The sequence below is a fragment of the Lampetra fluviatilis genome, chromosome 70 (assembly GCF_964198595.1).
Source record: "Lampetra fluviatilis chromosome 70, kcLamFluv1.1, whole genome shotgun sequence".
Lineage (NCBI taxonomy): Eukaryota > Metazoa > Chordata > Hyperoartia > Petromyzontiformes > Petromyzontidae > Lampetra > Lampetra fluviatilis.
The window spans coordinates 3,549,009-3,569,712 of record NC_136344.1 but is presented as its reverse complement, the minus strand read 5'-3'; the positions used below and the strand labels follow the sequence as shown (position 1 = coordinate 3,569,712).

At 57.1% G+C, this 20,704-nt stretch overlaps 1 protein-coding gene across 1 annotated transcript in view; it reads left to right on the top strand.

Moving 5' to 3' along the window:
* Nucleotides 1-2,579: 2,579 nt before the first annotated feature.
* Nucleotides 2,580-20,704, top strand: part of ZNF423 (zinc finger protein 423) — a 182,336-nt gene continuing 164,211 nt past the window's right edge. Inside the window, exon 1 of the mRNA XM_078883317.1 lies at nt 2,580-2,736. Within this exon, the coding sequence (XP_078739443.1) occupies nt 2,580-2,736 (157 nt within the window). The remainder of the gene's footprint in view (nt 2,737-20,704) is intronic.

Below are 20,704 nucleotides of genomic sequence, written 5' to 3'. Positions count from 1 at the left end.
GTCTCTGTGTGAGTCTATGGGTCTCTGCGTGAGGTCTATGGGTCTCTGTGTGAGTCTATGTGTCTCTGTGTGAGTCTATGGGTCTCTGTGTGAGTCTATGGGTCTCTGTGTGAGTCTATGGGTCTCTGTGTGACTCTATGGGTCTCTGTGTGAGTCTATGGGTCTCTGCGTGAGTCTATGGGTCTCTGCGTGAGTCTATGTGTCTCTGCGTGAGTCTATGGGTCTCTGCGTGAGTCTATGGGTCTCTGTGTGAGTCTATGGGTCTCTGCGTGAGTCTACGGCTCTCTGCGTGAGTCTACGGGTCTCTGTGTGAGTCTATGGGTCTCTGCGTGAGTCTATGGGTCTCTGCGTGAGTCTACGGGTCTCTGCGTGAGTCTATGGGTCTCTGTGTGAGTCTATGGGTCTCTGTGTGAGTCTATGGGTCTCTGCGTGAGTCTACGGGTCTCTGCGTGAGTCTATGGGTCTCTACGTGAGTCTATGGGTCTCTGCGTGAGTCTATGCGTCTCTGCGTGAGTCTATGGGTCTCTGCGTGAGTCTATGGGTTTCTGTGTGAGTCTATGGGTCTCTGCGTGAGTCTATGGGTCTCTGTGTGAGTCTATGGGTCTCTGCGTGAGTCTACGGGTCTCTGCGTGAGTCTACGGGTCTCTGTGTGAGTCTATGGGTCTCTGCGTGAGTCTATGGGTCTCTGCGTGAGTCTACGGGTCTCTGCGTGAGTCTATGGGTCTCTACGTGAGTCTATGGGTCTCTGCGTGAGTCTATGGGTCTCTGCGTGAGTCTATGGGTCTCTGCGTGAGTCTATGGGTCTCTGTGTGAGTCTATGGGTCTCTGCGTGAGTCTATGGGTCTCTGTGTGAGTCTATGGGTCTCTGCGTGAGTCTACGGGTCTCTGCGTGAGTCTACGGGTCTCTGTGTGAGTCTATGGGTCTCTGCGTGAGTCTATGGGTCTCTGCGTGAGTCTACGGGTCTCTGCGTGAGTCTATGGGTCTCTACGTGAGTCTATGGGTCTCTGCGTGAGTCTATGGGTCTCTGCGTGAGTCTATGGGTCTCTGCGTGAGTCTATGGGTCTCTGTGTGAGTCTATGGGTCTCTGCGTGAGTCTATGGGTCTCTGTGTGAGTCTATGGGTCTCTGCGTGAGTCTACGGGTCTCTGCGTGAGTCTACGGGTCTCTGTGTGAGTCTATGGGTCTCTGCGTGAGTCTATGGGTCTCTGCGTGAGTCTACGGGTCTCTGTGTGAGTCTATGGGTCTCTGCGTGAGTCTATGGGTCTCTGCGTGAGTCTACGGGTCTCTGCGTGAGTCTATGGGTCTCTACGTGAGTCTATGGGTCTCTGCGTGAGTCTATGGGTCTCCGCGTGAGTCTATGGGTCTCTGCGTGAGTCTATGGGTCTCTGCGTGAGTCTATGGGTCTCTGCGTGAGTCTATGGGTCTCTGCGTGAGTCTACGGGTCGCTGCGTGAGTCTACGGGTCTCTGCGTGAGTCTATGGGTCTCTGCGTGAGTCTACGGGTCTCTGCGTGAGTCTGTGGGTCTCTGCGTGAGTCTACGGGTCTCTGCGTGAGTCTACGGGTCTCTGCGTGAGTCTACGGGTCTCTGTGTGAGTCTATGGGTCTCTGTGTGAGTCTATGGGTCTCTGCGTGAGTCTACGGGTCTCTGCGTGAGTCTACGGGTCTCTGTGTGAGTCTATGGGTCTCTGCGTGAGTCTATGGGTCTCTGCGTGAGTCTACGGGTCTCTGTGTGAGTCTATGGGTCTCTGCGTGAGTCTATGGGTCTCTGCGTGAGTCTACGGGTCTCTGCGTGAGTCTATGGGTCTCTACGTGAGTCTATGGGTCTCTGCGTGAGTCTATGGGTCTCCGCGTGAGTCTATGGGTCTCTGCGTGAGTCTATGGGTCTCTGCGTGAGTCTATGGGTCTCTGCGTGAGTCTATGGGTCTCTGCGTGAGTCTACGGGTCTCTGCGTGAGTCTATGGGTCTCTGCGTGAGTCTACGGGTCTCTGCGTGAGTCTGTGGGTCTCTGCGTGAGTCTACGGGTCTCTGCGTGAGTCTACGGGTCTCTGCGTGAGTCTACGGGTCTCTGTGTGAGTCTATGGGTCTCTGTGTGAGTCTATGGGTCTCTGCGTGAGTCTACGGGTCTCTGCGTGAGTCTACGGGTCTCTGCGTGAGTCTGTGGCTCTCTCCATTCTCCCCACTCCTTCCTCCGCACGCCTGCTGCCGTTAGACGCGAGAGAGGCCGACGACTAAGACGATTTCACATCGAGGTCGCCAGAGTTGGCCAGGGCCCCAGATGAGTGGCAGCAGCAGCCCATCGGCCGTGTCGCCGCTCGATCGATCGCTCGCTGTTTCCTCCTCCGTTGTGCGTGGATCTTGGGGCGTCGTCGCCGTCGTCGCCGCCGCCGCCGCGTTCTCTCTGTTCCGGGTGACCACGGTGGTCGTCGAGGGGTGGGGTGGGGGGGGGGTGGGGGGGGGGTGGTGAACGAGGGGGGATGACGGAGGAGGGTGGTGGAGGAACGTGGCGGTGCCTCGTTAACGCCTGGCCCCGGCGGCCGGGTGGCGGGTGACGACGGGACACGGGGAAGCGTCGCGCGCTAATGAGCGCCAATTACGAGGCGCGGGGGGCGAGGCCATGCGTGGGGTCACACGTGGGGTCACACGTGGGGTCGCATGTGGGGTCGCACGTGGGGTCGCACGTGGGGTCACACGCGGGGTCACACGTGGGTCACACGTGGGGTCACACGTCGGTCACACGTGGGGTCACACGTGGGTCACACGTAGGTCACACGTGGGGTCACACGTGGGGTCACACGTGGGGTCACACGTGGGGTCACACGTGGGGTCACACGTGGGTCACACGTGGGGTCGCACGTGGGTCACACGTGGGGTCACACGTGGGGTCACACGTGGGGTCACACGCGGGGTCACACGCGGGGTCACACGACGCGGACTCCTCTGGTTTAACTCCCTCCACCGGCTATCGAACTCATGCCACCCACCATACCCCTGCCACCCACCACCACCTGCCACCCACCACCACCTGCCTCCACCCACCCCCCCCACCACCACCACCTGCCACCCACCACCACCTGCCTCCACCCACCTCCCCCCACCACCACCACCACCACGCGGGGTTCCTTCCCCTGCCGCCGCTGGCACGGTGGCACGGTGGCACGGTGGCACGGTGGCACGGTGGCACGGTGGCACGGTGGCACGCTGGCACGGTGGCACGCTGGCACGGTGGCACGGTTTGTCGACGAGAATCCGGTGAAGATCGGGGGGCGAGCCGAGGCAGCGACGCAGCGGCCTCGTCGTGGCCGTGGGGCGCAAGGCGCTAACGAGCTCGCGACTTGCGCCGTGGGGTTGGCACCACGGGGGCCGAGCAGCAGCAGCAGCAGTAGTAGCAGCAGAAGCAGCAGCAGCAGCAGAAGCAGCAGCAGCAGCAGAAGCAGCAGCAGCAGCAGAAGCAGCAGAAGCAGCAGCAGAAGCAGCAGAAGCAGCAGCAGCAGCAGAAGCAGCAGCAGCAGCAGCAGAAGCAGCAGCAGAAGCAGCAGCAGCAGAAGCAGCAGCAGCAGAAGCAGCAGCAGCAGCAGAAGCAGCAGCAGCAGCAGCAGAAGCAGCAGCAGCAGCAGCAGCAGAAGCAGCAGCAGAAGCAGCAGCAGAAGCAGCAGCAGAAGCAGCAGCAGCAGCAGAAGCAGAAGCAGCAGCAGCAGCAGCAGAAGCAGCAGAAGCAGCAGCAGCAGCAGAAGCAGCAGCAGAAGCAGCAGCAGAAGCAGCAGCAGAAGCAGCAGAAGCAGCAGCAGCAGCAGCAGCAGAAGCAGCAGCAGCAGCAGAAGCAGCAGCAGCAGCAGAAGCAGCAGCAGCAGAAGCAGCAGAAGCAGAAGCAACAGCAGCAGCAGCAGCAGAAGGAATGAGAAGAAGGGAGAGACGCAGATAGGAGGGTTAACGACTAGAAAGGGAGCAATGCAGAGAGAGAGAGAGGGGTGCGGGGGGGGGGACAGGCGACCAAAAATGCCACTCGCTCACTCAGTAACACGCTCACTCCCACACTCGCCCACCCAGACACCCACCCAGACAGCCACTCAGACAGCCACCCAGACAGCCACCCAGACACCCACCCAAACACCCACCCAGACAGCCACTCAGACAGCCACTCAGACACCCACCCAGACAGCCACTCAGACACCCACCCAGACACCCACTCAGACACCCACCCAGACAGCCACTCAGACACCCACCCAGACACCCACTCAGACACCCACCCAAACAGCCACTCAGACACCCACCCAGACAGCCACTCAGACAGCCACTCAGACACCCACCCAGACAGCCACCCAGACACCCACTCAGACACCCACCCAGACTCCCACTCAGACACCCACCCAGACAGCCACTCAGACACCCACCCAGACACCCACTCAGACACCCACCCAGACACCCACTCAGACACCCACCCAGACAGCCACCCAGACACCCACCCAGACAGCCACCCAGACAGCCACTCAGACACCCACCCAGACACCCACTCAGACAGCCACCCAGACACCCACTCAGACACCCACCCAGACAGCCACCCAGACACCCACTCAGACAGCCACTCAGACAGCCACTCAGACAGCCACCCAGACAGCCACCCAGACACCCACCCAAACAGCCACCCAGACAGCCACTCAGACACCCACCCAGACAGCCACTCAGACAGCCACTCAGACACCCACCCAGACAGCCACCCAGACACCCACTCAGACACCCACCCAGACTCCCACTCAGACACCCACCCAGACAGCCACTCAGACACCCACCCAGACACCCACTCAGACACCCACCCAGACACCCACTCAGACACCCACCCAGACAGCCACCCAGACACCCACCCAGACAGCCACCCAGACACCCACCCAGACACCCACCCAGACACCCACTCAGACAGCCACCCAGACACCCACTCAGACACCCACCCAGACAGCCACCCAGACACCCACTCAGACAGCCACTCAGACAGCCACTCAGACAGCCACCCAGACAGCCACTCAGACAGCCACCCAGACAGCCACTCAGACAGCCACCCAGACAGTCAGGCTGTGTGTGTTGTGGTTGTGGTGGTTGTGATGGTGGGTGTGTGTGTGTGTTGTGGTTGTGGTGGTTGTGATGGTGGGTGTCTGTGTCTGTTGTGGTTGTGGTGGTTGTGATGGTGGGTGTGTGTGTTGTGGTTGTGGTGGTTGTGATGGTGGGTGTGTTGTGGTTGTGGTTGGTGTGTGTGTTGTGGTTGTGGTGGTTGTGATGGTGTGTGTGTGTGTTGTGGTTGTGGTGGTTGTGATGGTGGGTGTGTGTGTTGTGATGGTGTGTGTGTGTTGTGGTTGTGGTGGTTGTTATGGTGGGTGTGTGTGTTGTGGTTGTGGTGGTTGTGATGGTGTGTGTGTGTTGTGGTTGTGGTGGTGGGTGTGTTGTGGTTGTGGTGGTTGTGATGGTGTGTGTGTGTTGTGGTTGTGGTGGTTGTGATGGTGTGTGGTGGTTGTGGTGGTGGGTGTGTTGTGGTTGTGGTGGTTGTGATGGTGTGTGTGTGTTGTGGTTGTGGTGGTGGGTGTGTTGTGGTTGTGGTGGTTGTGATGGTGGGTGTGTGTGCTGGTGTGTGTGTGTGTGCTAGTTGTCGTTATGGTGTGTGTGTGTTTTGTGTTGGTGATTGTGATGGTGGATGTGTGTGTTGTGGTTGTGGTGGTTGTGATGGTGTGTGTGTGTGTTGTGATGGTGTGTGTGTGTGTTGTGGTTGTGGTGGTTGTTATGGTGGGTGTGTGTGTGTTGTGGTGGTTGTGTGTGTTGTGTGTGTGCTCGTGGTTGTGCTGAGTGGTTGCGATGGTTGTTGTGTTGGTGGTGGTGGTGTGTGTGTGTGTGTTATGGTTGTGGTGGTGGGTGTGTGTGTTGTGGTGATTGTTACGGTGTGTGTGTGTGTTATGGTTGTGGTGATGGGTGTGTGTGTTGTGGTTGCGATGGTTGTTGTGTTGGTGGTGGTGGTGGTGTTGGTGGTGGTGGTGGTGTTGGTGGTGGTGGTGGTGTTGGTGGTGGTGGTGGTGTTGGTGGTGGTGGTGGTGGTGTTGGTGGTGGTGTTGGTGGTGGTGGTGGTGGTGTTGGTGGTGGTGGTGGTGTTGGTGGTGGTGGTGGTGGTGTTGGTGGTGGTGGTGGTGTTGGTGGTGGTGGTGGTGGAGGGTGGCTGGGAGCTCGATGATGTGTCCGGCACCGCGTTCCTCGCTGTAGTCCCATTACATTTTTGGGGTCCCTTGAGATGCGTGCGAGGGAGAGAGGGGATTGGTGGGGGGGGGTGTGTGGGGGGGTGCGGTGCGGTGGGGGTGGGGGTGGGGGGGTGGGGGGGTGGGTGGGGGGTACAAGGAGGCAGCGGTGGTTGGGTGGGTGGTTGGAAGAGTTGGGGTGGGGGGGTGGTGGGGTGGGTGGGTGGGTGGAAGAGTGGTGGGAGGGGGTGGTTGCGTGGGTGGAATAGTGGGTGGAAAAGTGGGGGGGGGTGGTGGGGTGGATAGGTAGGTAGGTGGAAGAGTGGAGTGGGTGGAAGAGTGGGTGGAAGAGTGGGGGGGGTGGTGGTGGTGAGGTGGGTGGAAGAGTGGGGGGGTGGTGGTGGGGTGGGTGGAAGAGTGGGGGGGTGGTGGTGGGGTGGGTGGAAGAGTGGGTGGAAGAGTGGGGGGGTGGTGGTGGTTGGGTGGGTGGGTGGGTGGGTGGAAGAGTGGGGGGGTGGTGGTGGGGTGGGTGGAAGAGTGGGGGGGTGGTGGTGGGGTGGGTGGAAGAGTGGGTGGAAGAGTGGGGTGGTGGTGGTGAGGTGGGTGGAAGAGTGGGGGGGTGGTGGTGGGGTGGGTGGAAGAGTGGGGGGGTGGTGGTGGGGTGGGTGGAAGAGTGGGTGGAAGAGTGGGGGGGTGGTGGTGGTTGGGTGGGTGGGTGGGTGGGTGGAAGAGTGGGGGGGTGGTGGTGGTTGGGTGGGTGGGTGGGTGGGTGGAAGAGTGGGGGGGTGGTGGTGGTGAGGTGGGTGGAAGAGTGGGTGGAAGAGTGGGGGGGGGGGGTGGTGGTGGTTGCGTGGGTGGAAGAGTGGGCGGTGGGGGGGGGGTGAAGGGTGGGGGGGGGGGTGATGTGAGAGAGAGACAGAGACACAGAGAGAGACAGAGACACACAGAGAGAGACAGATACAGAGAGAGACAGAGAGAGAGAGACGGAGAGAGAGACAGAGACACACAGAGAGAGACAGAGACACACAGAGAGAGAGAGAGACAGAGGTAGAGACAAACAGAGACACACAGAGATACAAAGAGAGAGACACACACAGAGAGACAGAGAGAGAGAGACACACACACACAGAGAGACAGAGAGGGAGGGACAGAGAGAGACAGAGTCACACAGAGACACGAACAGCGAGAGACAAAGACAGAATCTGCAGAGAATCGCTTTGGTGGTGGTAGTGGTGCTGGTGGTGGTGGTAGTGGTGCTGGTGGTGGTGGTGGTGGGGGGGGGCAAGTGAGAGATTGGTGATGAGATGGAGCGAGAGGGGAGAGGGGAGAGTGAGGGGGGAGAGAGTCAGGAGACGGGGGGTAGCCCTGGGGAGAGAGGCACAATGGAAGGAGAGGCTTGTGGAGAGCGGGGCCGAGCACAGATTCACACGGAGCCAGCAGACACCACCGCCACCTCCACCACCACCGCCACCACCGCCACCACCACCGCCACCGCCACCACCACCACCACTGCCACCCCACTATCACCAACACTACCGCCACCACCACCGCTGCGACCGCCACTGCCACCACCACCGCCACCTCCACCACCACCGCCACCTTCGCCACCACCGCCACCACCGCCACCACCACCACCGCTACGCCACTATCACCAACACTACCGCCACCACCACCGCTGCGACCGCCACTGCCACCACCACCGCTACCACCCACCACCAACAACAACAACAACAACCGCCATTCGCCACTAAGTGGCGGCGACGTCACCACGACGCTTGTGCCAGGCGATGTGACCTCCTGCTCGCTGGCAGGAGGTCACGGGGCAGACCCAGCAGGTGCCACGGGTCGACTGACTGAGACGACTGGCCGATGCACCACCGGTGCCCCCCACTGTGCCAACTTGCTGTGCTTTAGCCACCCGGCGCTCCGCTCGTTGTTGTGAGCATCGCTCCTCCGCCCTCCGTTGTCGTTGGAGGGCGACTGCCTCCAACTGCCCAGTAGCGTCCTTCACGAGCCTCCTCCACAGAGGCCGATCTTGACACCGCTGGTACCGGTCATTGGCAAGTCCACTCAGCTCCACGTCCTCCTGTACCACATCACTCCATCTCTTCTCTAGCCCGTGCCGCGCCCGTTTAGCCCCCTCGATCCGGCCGAACAAAAGCTGTTTAGGCATGCGGTTGCTGGGCATGTGGGCTACATTACCCAGCCTGCCGGAGGAGCTCACCAATGGGACTTTGTCTAGATCTTTCAAGGATATGTGAGCTCCTCACACAATCCAGCCTGGTTAACCCCAAGATAGATCCTAGGCAGGCCAGCCTAAATATTTATAAATGGCAAAGATATTCTATTAGGACTGTGGCCTAGAAGACCTGAAGCTTCGTGCGGAGCGATAGACCAGGTAGCTTCCACACAGCGTTGCGCAACCGATGAAAATATAACGCGGCTCGAATGATTCGGAGTGAGACCTCTGCCCAGGTATGGGGAACTCTCCACAACTGCCCTATGACCAATTGGGAGTTGTGGGGTGGAGTGTCCGATGGTACAAAATACCCAGTCAGGTGCTTACATTTGATGGGGCTGATGGTAAGTCCCCACCTCTTCGTAGCAAACTCCAGGATCAGCAGCAGCGCATCCAACTCCTCCTCTGAGTGAGCAGCAATTACCAGATCATCGGCATACATAACGTGGTTGACCAATAGGGAGCCATCCCTTGACCGCACCCAGGCATTGATCAGCCTTCCATTGTATCTGTACCAGATGGAAATTTCTCCGGTACAGCCATTGAAGGCTTCACGAATTATGTGGTCGAAATAGATGTTAAATAATGTTGAAGCCAGAGGACATCCCTGTCGCACCCCAAGGTGTACAGGGAATGGCTCCGACTCCCGGCCACGTAGTTTTACCCGGGCCCGCTCACCATCATGAAGGTCCTTAATGATCGTGAGCAGCAGGTCAGGGACTCCAAAAGCACCAAGAACAACCCAGAGCCCAGGCCTACTGATGGTATCATAGGCCTTGATCAGGTTAATAAAGCAGAGATGTAGGTCTTGTTGAAATCCTTACACCTCTGCTGTAGCAGACGGACAGAAAATATGGCATCTGTGCAGGACCGCCCTTTCCTGAAACCACATTGGGGCTCCGCAAGCCTCTCCTCAGCATGCCTAGCAAGGCGATGATGAATAATCCTTGCCAGCACCTTTCCTGGCACACAGAGGAGTGAGATGCCCCTGTAGTTGTAACAGTCTGTGCGGTCCCCCTTCTTAAAGAGGGGGACCACCAGGGCATCCTTCCAGTCCTGCGGAACCCGTCCAGTGGTCCAGACTGTTGTTATGGTGTCATGTAGGGCAGTCTGTGCACAAACGCCACCCTCCCTCAGCATTTCGCTTGGGAGATCATCTCTGCCCGGTGCCTTCCCTGGTCTCAGACTCCGGATCGCCCTCAGTACTTCCTCAACAGCTGGCACCTCAGCCAGCCACTCACAGGGGGTGACTTCTTCCTCCAATATTTGAGGCACCGCAGCCTCAGCAGGGTCATCCCCACTTTGTGCCACGATGTTTTCCTGGCTGAGAGATTTCCCCTCCCCCAGGAACTCACAGAAATGCTCAGCAAATCTGCAAACCTGTTCCTGGGGGTCGGAGAATGAATCACCCTTCTTTCCCCTGATGATCGTAATCAGTGTGGCGCTGCAGGTAACTTTTTTATGGAATTAAAGAGCGATTTGTGATCGTGGGCCATTGAGGCAGACTCCATCTCCTCAGCAACCCACGAACACCAACCATCCTTGCAGCGCCTCACGGCTCTCCGAACCTCCGAGCGAAGGCTGCGGTAAGCCTCCTCCTTCTCCGACGTGGGATACTGTAGCCGATGAGATTGGGCCTGTCGTTTTTTCTCAGCCAGCCTCAACACCTCCTCTGTCAGCCAGGGTCTCTGATGAGGTCTGGAACGTGTATCCAAAGCAGCCATTGCAGCTTCATGAGCCACATCAGGAGGAGTGGGAGACGATGCCAACCCCAGCCGCAAGCGATGATAAAATTCTCGCTTGCAACTTTCATCAGCTAACTGAGCCCATGCCACTAAGGGTTTGAATGGGGTCCTGGGTGTACACCCACCACCGGAGTGGAAGAATGGCAGGCGCATCTTACAGATGTCAAATCGATGGTCAGTGGGCACATCAGCTCCATGATAGGTCCTGGTGTCAAGAACATGGGCCCGCATCCGTTGTTCCGTCACTATGTAGTCCAGCATATGTTCTTGCTTAGACTCAGCATGCATCTATGATGTGTGGATGCGCCGATGCCGGAACAGCGTGTTGGTAATTACAAGCCCATGGGCTGCACAGAAATCTAGCAGCCTCCTACCGTTGTTATTGAGCTGATCTGGCCCATGTCTTCCAATCACTCCAGACCAGGTGCCAGCATCATGACCAACTCGGGCATTGAAGTTAGCCATAGGAGGCATCTGACTCATCGGCCTTGCTTGCATCCCTCTACGGATGTTCGTCTTTGGTGGGGGCATAAGTAACCACGACTACCACTCCTCACCTCCGGTTGATGGGAAGGCGAGCCCAAAGTAGCCTGGGGCTTAACACCTTTCCACACCTCACCGCCACGCTCCCACGCCCCCTTTATTATTTTTTTCAGAAGAAGAGCCACTCCCTGTTGTTTGGCAGTCTCCTGCCCCGAGTAGAGGACTGTCCACCCCTCATGGTGGCAGGAGCCAGAGCCGGTCCACCGGACCTCCTGAATACCACAGAGATCCAGGCGGTACCGATCCAGCTCCGGACAGAGGAGTGGCAGCCTCTCCTCCGCAGTGAGCGTTCGAACATTCCACGTGGCCATCCGAAGTGGCTTTTTGTTGTTTCTGGAGGAGCCCCGAGGGTCAAGATTCAATCTCCTGGCTCCGCCAAATGGGGTTTGGCCAAGAGACGTCATAGACGCCTGTCCCCCCGGGGACTCCGTCACAAGTTTAATTAAAGTTTTTAATCGTAATTTAGTGGCAATTCATTGAAGGTGGAGGGGTTACCAGCCCCTTGCACTCAGAGATGGGGGGGGGGGAGATGGGGGGGGGGGGAGATGAGGGGGGGGGGGGAGATGGGGGGGGAGATGGGGGGGGAGATGGGGGGGGAGATGGGGGGGGGGAGATGGGGGGGGGGAGATGGGGGGGGAGATGGGGGGGGGAGATGGGGGGGGGAGATGGGGGGGGAGATGGGGTGGGAGATGGGAGGGGAGATGGGGGGGGGGAGATGGGAGGGGAGATGGGGGGGGAGATGGGGGTGGAGATGGGGGGGGGAGATGGGGTGGGAGATGGGGGGGGGAGATGGGAGGGGAGATGGGGGGGGGAGATGGGGGGGGAGATGGGAGGGGAGATGGGGGGGGAGATGGGGTGGGAGATGGGGGAGATGGGGGGGGAGATGGGGGGGGGGGAGATGGGGGGGGGAGATGGGGTGGGAGATGGGGGAGGAGATGGGGGGGGAGATGGGGGAGATGGGGGGGGAGATGGGGGGGGAGATGGGGGGGGAGATGGGGGTGGAGATGGGGGGGAGATGGGGAGGGGAGATGGGGGGGGGTTGGAGATGGAACGGGGTGGGAGGAAATGGGGGGGGGAGGGGGAGACGGAGGAGGTGGAGGGAGATGGGGGGGGGGGTGAGATGGTGGGGGGAGATGGTGGGGGGAGATTGGGGTGGGGGGCACTGCGGGAAGCCGGGCCTCAGGGGGGAGTCGCGCGCCTCTAGAAATCTGCTGAATTCAAAACATTTCCTCGCAGGGCGTCAGCAGCAGCATCAGCAGCATCAGCAGCATCAGCAGCAGCAGCATCAGCAGCATCAGCAGCAGTAGTAGCATCAGCAGCAGCAGCATCAGCAGCATCAGCAGCAGTAGTAGCATCAGCAGCAGCAGCAGCATCAGCAGCATCAGCAGCAGTAGTAGCATCAGCATCAGCAGCATCAGCAGCAGTAGTAGCATCAGCAGCAGTAGCAGCAGCATCAGCAGCATCAGCAGCATCAGCAGCAGTAGAAGCAGCATCAGCAGCAGCAGTTTCAGTAACAGCAGCGGTAGCAGAAGCAGCAGCATCGGCATCATCAGCATCAGCAGCAGCATCAGCAGCAGCATCAGTAGCAGCAGCGGCAGCAGAATCAGCAGCATCATCAGCATCAGTAGTAACAGCAGCAGCAGCAGCATCTGTAGTAGCAGCACCAGCATCAGTAGTAGCAGCAGCAGCATCAGCAGCATCAGTAGTAGCAGCAGTAGCATCAGCAGCAGTTTCAGTAACAGCAGCGGCAGCAGAAGCAGCAGCAGCATCATCAGCATCAGCAGCAGCATCAGCAGCATCAGTAGTAGCAACAGCAGCATCAGTAGTAGCATCAGTAGTAGCAGCATCAGTAGTTGCATTAGCATCAGCAGCAGTTTCAGTAACAGCTGCGGCAGCAGAAGCAGCATCATCAGCAGCATCAGCAGCATCATCAGCAGCAGCATCAGCACCAGTAGTAGCAGCAGCATCTGTAGTAGCAGCAGCAGCATCAGCAGCATCAGTAGTAGCAGCATCAGTAGCATCAGCAGCAGCAGCAGCAGCTTCAGTAACAGCAGCGGCAGCAGAAGCAGCATCATCAGCATCAGTAGTAGCAGCATCAGCAGCAGCAGCATCATCAGTAGTAGCAGCAGCAGCACCAGTAGCAACAGTTGCAGGAGCAGTACCAGTAGCATCAGTACCAACAGCAGTAGCATCAGCATCAGCAGTAGCGGCATCAGCAGTAGCATCAGCAGTAGCATCAGCAGAAGACATGGGTCCGATTTGCTGCCAGAATTGATTCACGCAAAGCCTGACGACACTGCTGATGAGACAGCGGGTGTGGAAACCGATGCAGATTATCGATTGCGATGAATCAATATTGGAGTGTGCTTATGATGAACGTCTTTCTCTGTGTGATGGGGCTATGAGTCTCTGTGTGATTAGTCTATGGGTCTCTGTGTGGTGAGACTATGGGTCTCTGTGTGATTAGTCTATGGGTCTCTGTGTGATGAGTCTATGGGTCTGTGTGTGATGAGTCTATGGGTCTCTGTGTGATGAGTCTATGGGTCTCTGTGTGGTGAGTCTATGGGTCTCTGTGTGATGAGTCTATGGGTCTGTGTGTGATGAGTCTATGGGTCTCTGTGTGGTGAGACTATGGGTCTCTGTGTGATGAGTCTATGGGTCTCTGTGTGATGAGTCTGTGGGTCTCTGTGTGGTGAGTCTATGGGTCTCTGTGTGGTGAGACTATGGGTCTCTGTGTGATGAGTCTATGGGTCTCTGTGTGGTGAGATTTTGGGTCTCTGTGTGATGAGTCTATGGGTCTCTGTGTGATGAGTCTATGGGTCTCTGTGTGATGAGTCTATGGGTCTCTGTGTGGTGAGATTTTGGGTCTCTATGTGATGAGTCTATGGGTCTCTGTGTGATGAGTCTATGGGTCTCTGTGTGATTAGTCTGTGGGTTTCTGTGTGATGAGTCTATGAGTATCTGTGTAGTGAGTCTATGGGTCTCTGTGTGATGAGTCTATGGGTCTCTGTGTGATGAGTCTATGGGTCTCTGTGTGATGAGTCTATGGGTCTCTGTGTGGTGAGACTATGGGTCTCTATGTGATGAGTCTATGGGTCTCTGTGTGATGAGTCTATGGGTCTCTGTGTGATTAGTCTGTGGGTTTCTGTGTGATGAGTCTGTGGGTCTCTGTGTGGTGAGACTATGGGTCTCTGTGTGATGAGTCTATGGGTCTCTGTGTGGTGAGACTATGGGTCTCTGTGTGGTGAGTCTATGGGTCTCTGTGTGATTAGTCTATGGGTCTTTGTGTGATGAGTCTATGAGTCTCTGTGTAGTGAGTCTATGGGTCTCTGTGTGATGAGTCTATGGGTCTCTGTGTGATTAGTCTATGGGTCTCTGTGTAGTGAGTCTATGGGTCTCTGTGTGGTGAGACTATGGGTCTCTGTGTGATGAGTCTATGAGTCTCTGTGTAGTGAGTCTATGGGTCTCTGTGTGGTGAGACTATGGGTCTCTGTGTGATGAGTCCATGGGTCTCTGTGTGATGAGTCTATGGGTCTCTGTGTGGTGAGACTATGGGTCTCTGTGTGATGAGACTATGGGTCTCTGTGTGATGAGTCTATGGGTCTCTGTGTGGTGAGATTTTGGGTCTCTGTGTGGTAAGACTGTGGGTCTCTATGTGATGAGTCTATGAGTATCTGTGTAGTGAGTCTATGGGTCTCTGTGTGGTGAGATTTTGGGTCTCTGTGTGATGAGTCTATGGGTATCTGTGTGGTGAGACTATGGGTCTCTGTGTGATGAGTCCATGGGTCTCTGTGTGATGAGTCTATGGGTCTCTGTGTGGTGAGACTATGGGTCTCTGTGTGATGAGTCTATGGGTCTCTGTGTGGTGAGACTATGGGTCTCTGTGTGATGAGTCTATGGGTCTCTGTGTGATGAGTCTATGGGTCTCTGTGTGGTGAGACTATGGGTCTCTGTGTGGTGAGTCTATGGGTCTCTGTGTGGTGAGTCTATGGGTCTCTGTATGAGTCTATGGGTCTCTGTGTGATGAGTCTATGGGTCTCTGTGTGGTGAGTCTGTGGGTCTCTGTGTGAGTCTATGGGTCTCGGTGTGATGAGTATATGGGTCTCTGTGTGATGAGTCTATGGGTCTTTGTGTGAGTCTATGGGTCTCTGAGTGGTGAGTCTATGGGTCTCTGTGTGATGAGTCTGTGGGTCTCTGTGTGGTGAGTCTATGGGTCTCTGTGTGAGTCTATGGGTCTCTGTGTGGTGAGTCTATGGGTCTCTGTGTGAGTCTATGGGTCTCTGTGTGAGTCTATGGGTCTCTGTGTGGTGAGTCTATGGGTCTCTGTGTGGTGACTCTATGGGTCTCTGTGTGATGAGTATATGGGTCTCTGTGTCGTGAGTCTATGGGTCTCTGTGTGGTGAGTCTATGGGTCTCTGTGTGAGTCTATGGGTCTCTGTGTGAGTCTATGGGTCTCTGTGTGGTGAGTCTATGGGTCTCTGTGTGATGAGTCTATGGGTCTCTGTGTGGTGAGTCTATGGGTCTCTGTGTAGTGAGTTTATGGGTCTCTGTGTGATGAGTCTATGGGTCTCTGTGTGATGAGTCTATGGGTCTCTGTGTGGTGAGTCTATGGGTCTCTGTGTGGTGAGTCTATGGGTCTCTGTGTGATGAGTCTATGGGTCTCTGTGTGATGAGTCTATGGGTCTCTGTGTGGTGAGTCTATGGGTCTCTGTGTAGTGAGTTTATGGGTCTCTGTGTGATGGCGTGGAATGCGATCGGAGTCATTCGACTGTCTGGGTTTGTCGGCCGTGTGGGAACTGGTGGTGGTGGTTGTTGTTGTTGTTGTTGGTTGTTGTTGTTGTTTGTTGATTCACCGGAGCCCCCACCCACCGTACTGGCCACTAGGGGCGCTGCGTTGTGAGCTCGCGAGGGGAGAGGTGGGGGGCGAACTCAAGAAGGGGGGGGGGGGGAGACGCGACCCGGTCGACATTGTCACCGTGATGATGATGATGATCCACGCTCAATCCACTGCTGGGTGAAGCCCCCCCTCCATCCCTCTCCTCCCCCCCTCGTCCCCCCCTCCCCCCTCCCCCCCCATCCTCCTCCCCCCCCCCCTCCTCCTCCCTCCTCCCCTCATCTCCCCTCCTTCCCCTCCTCCTCCTCCCCTCCCCCCCCCTCTCTCCCGTCTCCTCCTCCCCTCCCCCCTCCTCCCCCTACTTCCCCTCCCTCCTCCCCCCTCCCTCCTCCTTCCCCCCCTCCCTCCCTTCCTCCTCAGTGAACCACAGTGGCTATGAGATGTTGACTACCTCGCCTGGTACGCAGGAGGTCGTGGGTTCGATCCCGACCCTGACGATGCCTGCTGCTGCTGTATATTTGGAGTCTGCGTCTCTCTCTCATCATCATCACGGTGGCTGGGAGATGTTGACTACCTCGCCTGGTACGCAGGAGGTCGTGGGTTCGATCTCTCTCTCTCTCATCATCATCACGGTGGCTGGGAGATGTTGACTACCTCGCCTGGTACACAGGAGGTCGGGCATTCGAGCCCGACCCTGACGATGCATGCTGCTGCTGCTGCTGTATATTTGGAGTCTGCGTCTCTCTCCCCGTGGGATTTCCTCGGCGCCCTCCGGGATTTCCTTCCCCCAAATTTAGCATGCGTGTGTTGCAGAGCGCACGCCCGCCGCTTGTGCATCTCCGCACGGTGACGACGATGGTGGTGGTCGGCCACTGGGCAGAGGTCGCAAACGGGTTTTGATTCCTTACCCGTACCCGTACCCGGCCGCACCAGGGTCGCAAACGGGTTCCCGTACCCGGCCGTACCCGGGCATCGATCAGCCTCCCATTGTATCTGCACCAGACGGAAATAAATTCCTCCGGTACAGCCATGGAAGGCTTCACGGTCTACTACTACCACTACCATGACCACTGCCACTACCACTGCTACCACTACGACCACCGCCACCATCACCATCACCACCACTACCAATGTCACCACCACCACCACAACCACCACTACAATCACCATCACTGCCACCGCCACCACTACCGCCACCATCACCACCACTACCAATGTCACCACCACCACCACAACCACCACTACAATCACCATCACTGCCACCACCACCACCGTCACCACCACCTGCCCGAGGAACACATCTACACCACTCCTCACTCTGTGTGACTCAGCACAAACGGGTTTTGATTCCTTACCCGTACCCGGCCGCACCAGGGTCGCAAATGGGTACCCGTACCCGGCCGTACCCGTACCCTACCCGTATCCGGCCGGGTACGGGTAGGGTACGGGTATCGGGTACCCGATTGCGACCTCTGGGATGAAGCCATGTTGCAGGCGCGGGTGGGTTGATTCTAGGAACTTGAATTGTGAGAACAGACAAGACGTTGGGAAATGAGTGACAAACGGTGACTCACCAGTGACTCACGGCCTACCCGTACCCGTACCCGGCCGCACCAGGGTCGCAAACGGGTACCCGTACCCGGCCGGGTACGGGTAGCCGGGTATCGGGTAGGGTACGGGTATCGGGTACCCGGTTGCGACCTCTGCCACTGGGTCGAGGCGCGTTCACTTGTGGCCAGTTCGCCTCGACAAAAATAAGTGCACCTAGCCTGGCACCAGCGCCCTGGTGACGTCACCGCCACTTGGTGGCGAGTGGCGATTGTTGTTGTTGTTGTTTGTGTGAGTGGGTGAGTGGGTGGACGAGTGAGTGGGTGGGTGTTTGTGTGAGTGAGTGGGTGGGTGAGTGTGTGAGTGAGTGGGTGGACGAGTGTGTGAGTGAGTGGGTGGGTGAGTGTGTGAGTGTGTGGGTGGGTGAGTGTTTGTGTGAGTGGGTGGGTGAGTGTGTGAGTGAGTGGGTGGGTGTTTGTGTGAGTGAGTGGGTGGGTGTTTGTGTGAGTGGGTGGGTGAGTGTGTGAGTGTGTGGGTGGGTGAGTGTTTGTGTGAGTGGGTGGGTGAGTGTGTGAGTGAGTGGGTGGGTGTTTGTGTGAGTGAGTGGGTGGGTGTTTGTGTGAGTGGGTGGGTGAGTGTGTGAGTGTGTGGGTGGGTGAGTGTTTGTGTGAGTGAGTGGGTGGGTGTTTGTGTAAGTGAGTGGGTGGGTGTTTGTGTGAGTTAGTGGGTGGGTGTTTTTGTGAGTGAGTGGGTGGTTGTTTTTGTGAGTGAGTGGGTGGGTGTTTGTGTGAGTGGGTGGGTGGGTGTTTGTGTGAGTGAGTGGGTGGGTGTTTGTGTGAGTGAGTGAGTGGGTGGGTGTTTGTGTGAGTGAGTGGGTGGGTGTTTGTGTGAGTGGGTGGGTGGGTGTTTGTGTGAGTGAGTGGGTGGGTGTTTGTGTGAGTGAGTGGGTGTTTGTGTGAGTGAGTGGGTGGGTGTTTGTGTGAGTGAGTGGGTGGGTGTTTGTGTGAGTGAGTGGGTGTTTGTGTGAGTGAGTGGGTGGGTGTTTGTGTGAGTGAGTGGGTGGGTGTTTGTGTGAGTGAGTGGGTGTTTGTGTGAGTGAGTGGGTGGGTGTTTGTGTGAGTGAGTGGGTGTTTGTGTGAGTGAGTGGGTGGGTGTTTGTGTGAGTAAATGGGTGTTTGTGTGAGTGAGTGGGTGGGTGTTTGTGTGAGTGAGTGAGTGGGTGGGTGTTTGTGTGAGTGAGTGGGTGGGTGTTTGTGTGAGTGGGTGGGTGGGTGTTTGTGTGAGTGAGTGGGTGGGTGTTTGTGTGAGTGAGTGGGTGGGTGTTTGTATGAGTGAGTGGGTGGGTGTTTGTGTGAGTGAGTGGGTGGGTGTTTGTGTGAGTGAGTGGGTGGGTGTTTGTGTGAGTGGGTGGGTGAGTGTTTGTGTGAGTGGGTGGGTGAGTGTTTGTGTGAGTGGGTGAGTGTTTGTGTGAGTGGGTGGGTGAGTGTTTGTGTGAGTGGGTGGGTGAGTGTTTGTGTGAGTGGGTGGGTGGGTGTTTGTGTGAGTGAGTGGGTGGGTGTTTGTGTGAGTGAGTGGGTGGGTGTTTGTGTGAGTGAGTGGGTGAGTGTTTGTGTGAGTGGGTGGGTGAGTGTTTGTGTGAGTGAGTGGGTGGGTGTTTGTGTGAGTGAGTGGGTGTTTGTGTGAGTGAGTGGGTGGGTGTTTGTGTGAGTGAGTGGGTGGGTGTTTGTGTGAGTGAGTGGGTGGGTGTTTGTGTGAGTGAGTGGGTGGGTGTTTGTGTGAGTGAGTGGGTGGGTGTTTGTGTGAGTGAGTGGGTGGGTGTTTGTGTGAGTGGGTGGGTGGGTGTTTGTGTGAGTGGGTGGGTGGGTGTTTGTGTGAGTGAGTGGGTGGGTGTTTGTGTGAGTGAGTGGGTGGGTGTTTGTGTGAGTGAGTGGGTGGGTGTTTGTTTGAGTGAGTGGGTGGGTGTTTGTGTAAGTGAGTGGGTGGGCGTTTGTGTGAGTGAGTGGGTGGGTGTTTGTGTGAGTGAGTGGGTGGGTGTTTGTGTGAGTGGGTGGGTGAGTGTTTGTGTGAGTGGGTGGGTGAGTGTTTGTGTGAGTGAGTGGGAGGGTGTTTGTGTGAGTGAGTGGGTGGGTGTTTGTGTGAGTGAGTGGGTGGGTGTTTGTGTGAGTGAGTGGGTGGGTGTTTGTGTGAGTGAGTGGGTGTTTGTGTGAGTGAGTGGGTGGGTGTTTGTGTGAGTGAGTGGGTGGGTGTTTGTGTGAGTGAGTGGGTGGGTGTTTGTGTGAGTGAGTGGGTGGGTGTTTGTGTGAGTGAGTGGGTGAGTGTTTGTGTGAGTGGGTGGGTGGGTGTTTGTGTGAGTGAGTGGGAGGGTGTTTGTGTGAGTGAGTGGGTGGGTGTTTGTGTGAGTGGGTGGGTGGGTGTTTGTGTGAGTGGGTGGGTGTTTGTGTGAGTGGGTGGGTGGGTGTTTGTGTGAGTGAGTGGGTGGGTGTTTGTGTGAGTTAGTGGGTGAGTGTTTGTGTGAGTGGGTGGGTGGGTGTTTGTGTGAGTGGGTGGGTGGGTGTTTGTGTGAGTGGGTGGGTGTTTGTGTGAGTGGGTGGGTGGGTGAGTGTGTGAGTGAGTGTGTGTGTTAGTGAGTGTGTGAGTGAGTGAGTGTGTGAGTGAGTGAGTGAGTGTGTGAGTGAGTGAGTGAGTGTGTGAGTGGGTGTGTGAGTGAGTGTGTGAGTGAATGAGTGATTGTGTTAGTGAGTGTGAGTGAGTGTGTGAGTGTGTGAGTGTGTGTGAGTGAGTGTGTGAGTGAGTGTGTGAGTGAGTGTGTGAGTGAGTGTGTGAGTGAGTGAGTGTGTGAGTGTGTGAGTGGGTGTGAGTGAGTGTGTGAGTGTGTGAGTGAGTGAGTGTGTGAGTGAGTGTGTGAGTGAGTGTGTGAGTATGTGAGTGTGTGAGTGTGTGAGTGAGTGAGTGTGTGAGTGGGTGTGTAAGTGTGTGAGTGAGTGAGTGTGAGTGAGTGTGAGTGTGTGAGTGTGTGATTGTGGGGAGCGGTGGTGTAGTGGTTAGCACGCTGCGCTATGAACCCGGCGACCCGAGTTCGATTCCCGCTCACGGCCAACACAACCAGTGACGATTATCTTGGGGCCACCCCTAGGTCCACTCACTCTCTCACTCACTCTCTCACTCACCCACTCACACTCTCTCAATCACTTGCTTACTCACCCACCCACTCACACTCTCACTCACCCACCCACTCACACTCTCACTCACTCACCCACTCACACTCTCACTCACTCTCTCACTCACACTCTCACTCACTCACTCTCTCAGTCGCTCACTCACCCACCCACTCACCTATTCACTCACCGACTCACCTACTCACTCACCCACCCACCCACTCACTCACCCGCTCACTCACCCACTCACCCACACTCTCGCTCGCTCACACCCTCACTCGCTCACTCACTCACCCACCCACTCACCCACACTCACTCACTCTCAGTCGCTCACTCACCCACTCACTCACCCACCCACCCACTCATACCCACTCACCCACTCACTCACCAACTCACCCACACACTCACCCACCCACTCACCCACACTCTCGCTCGCT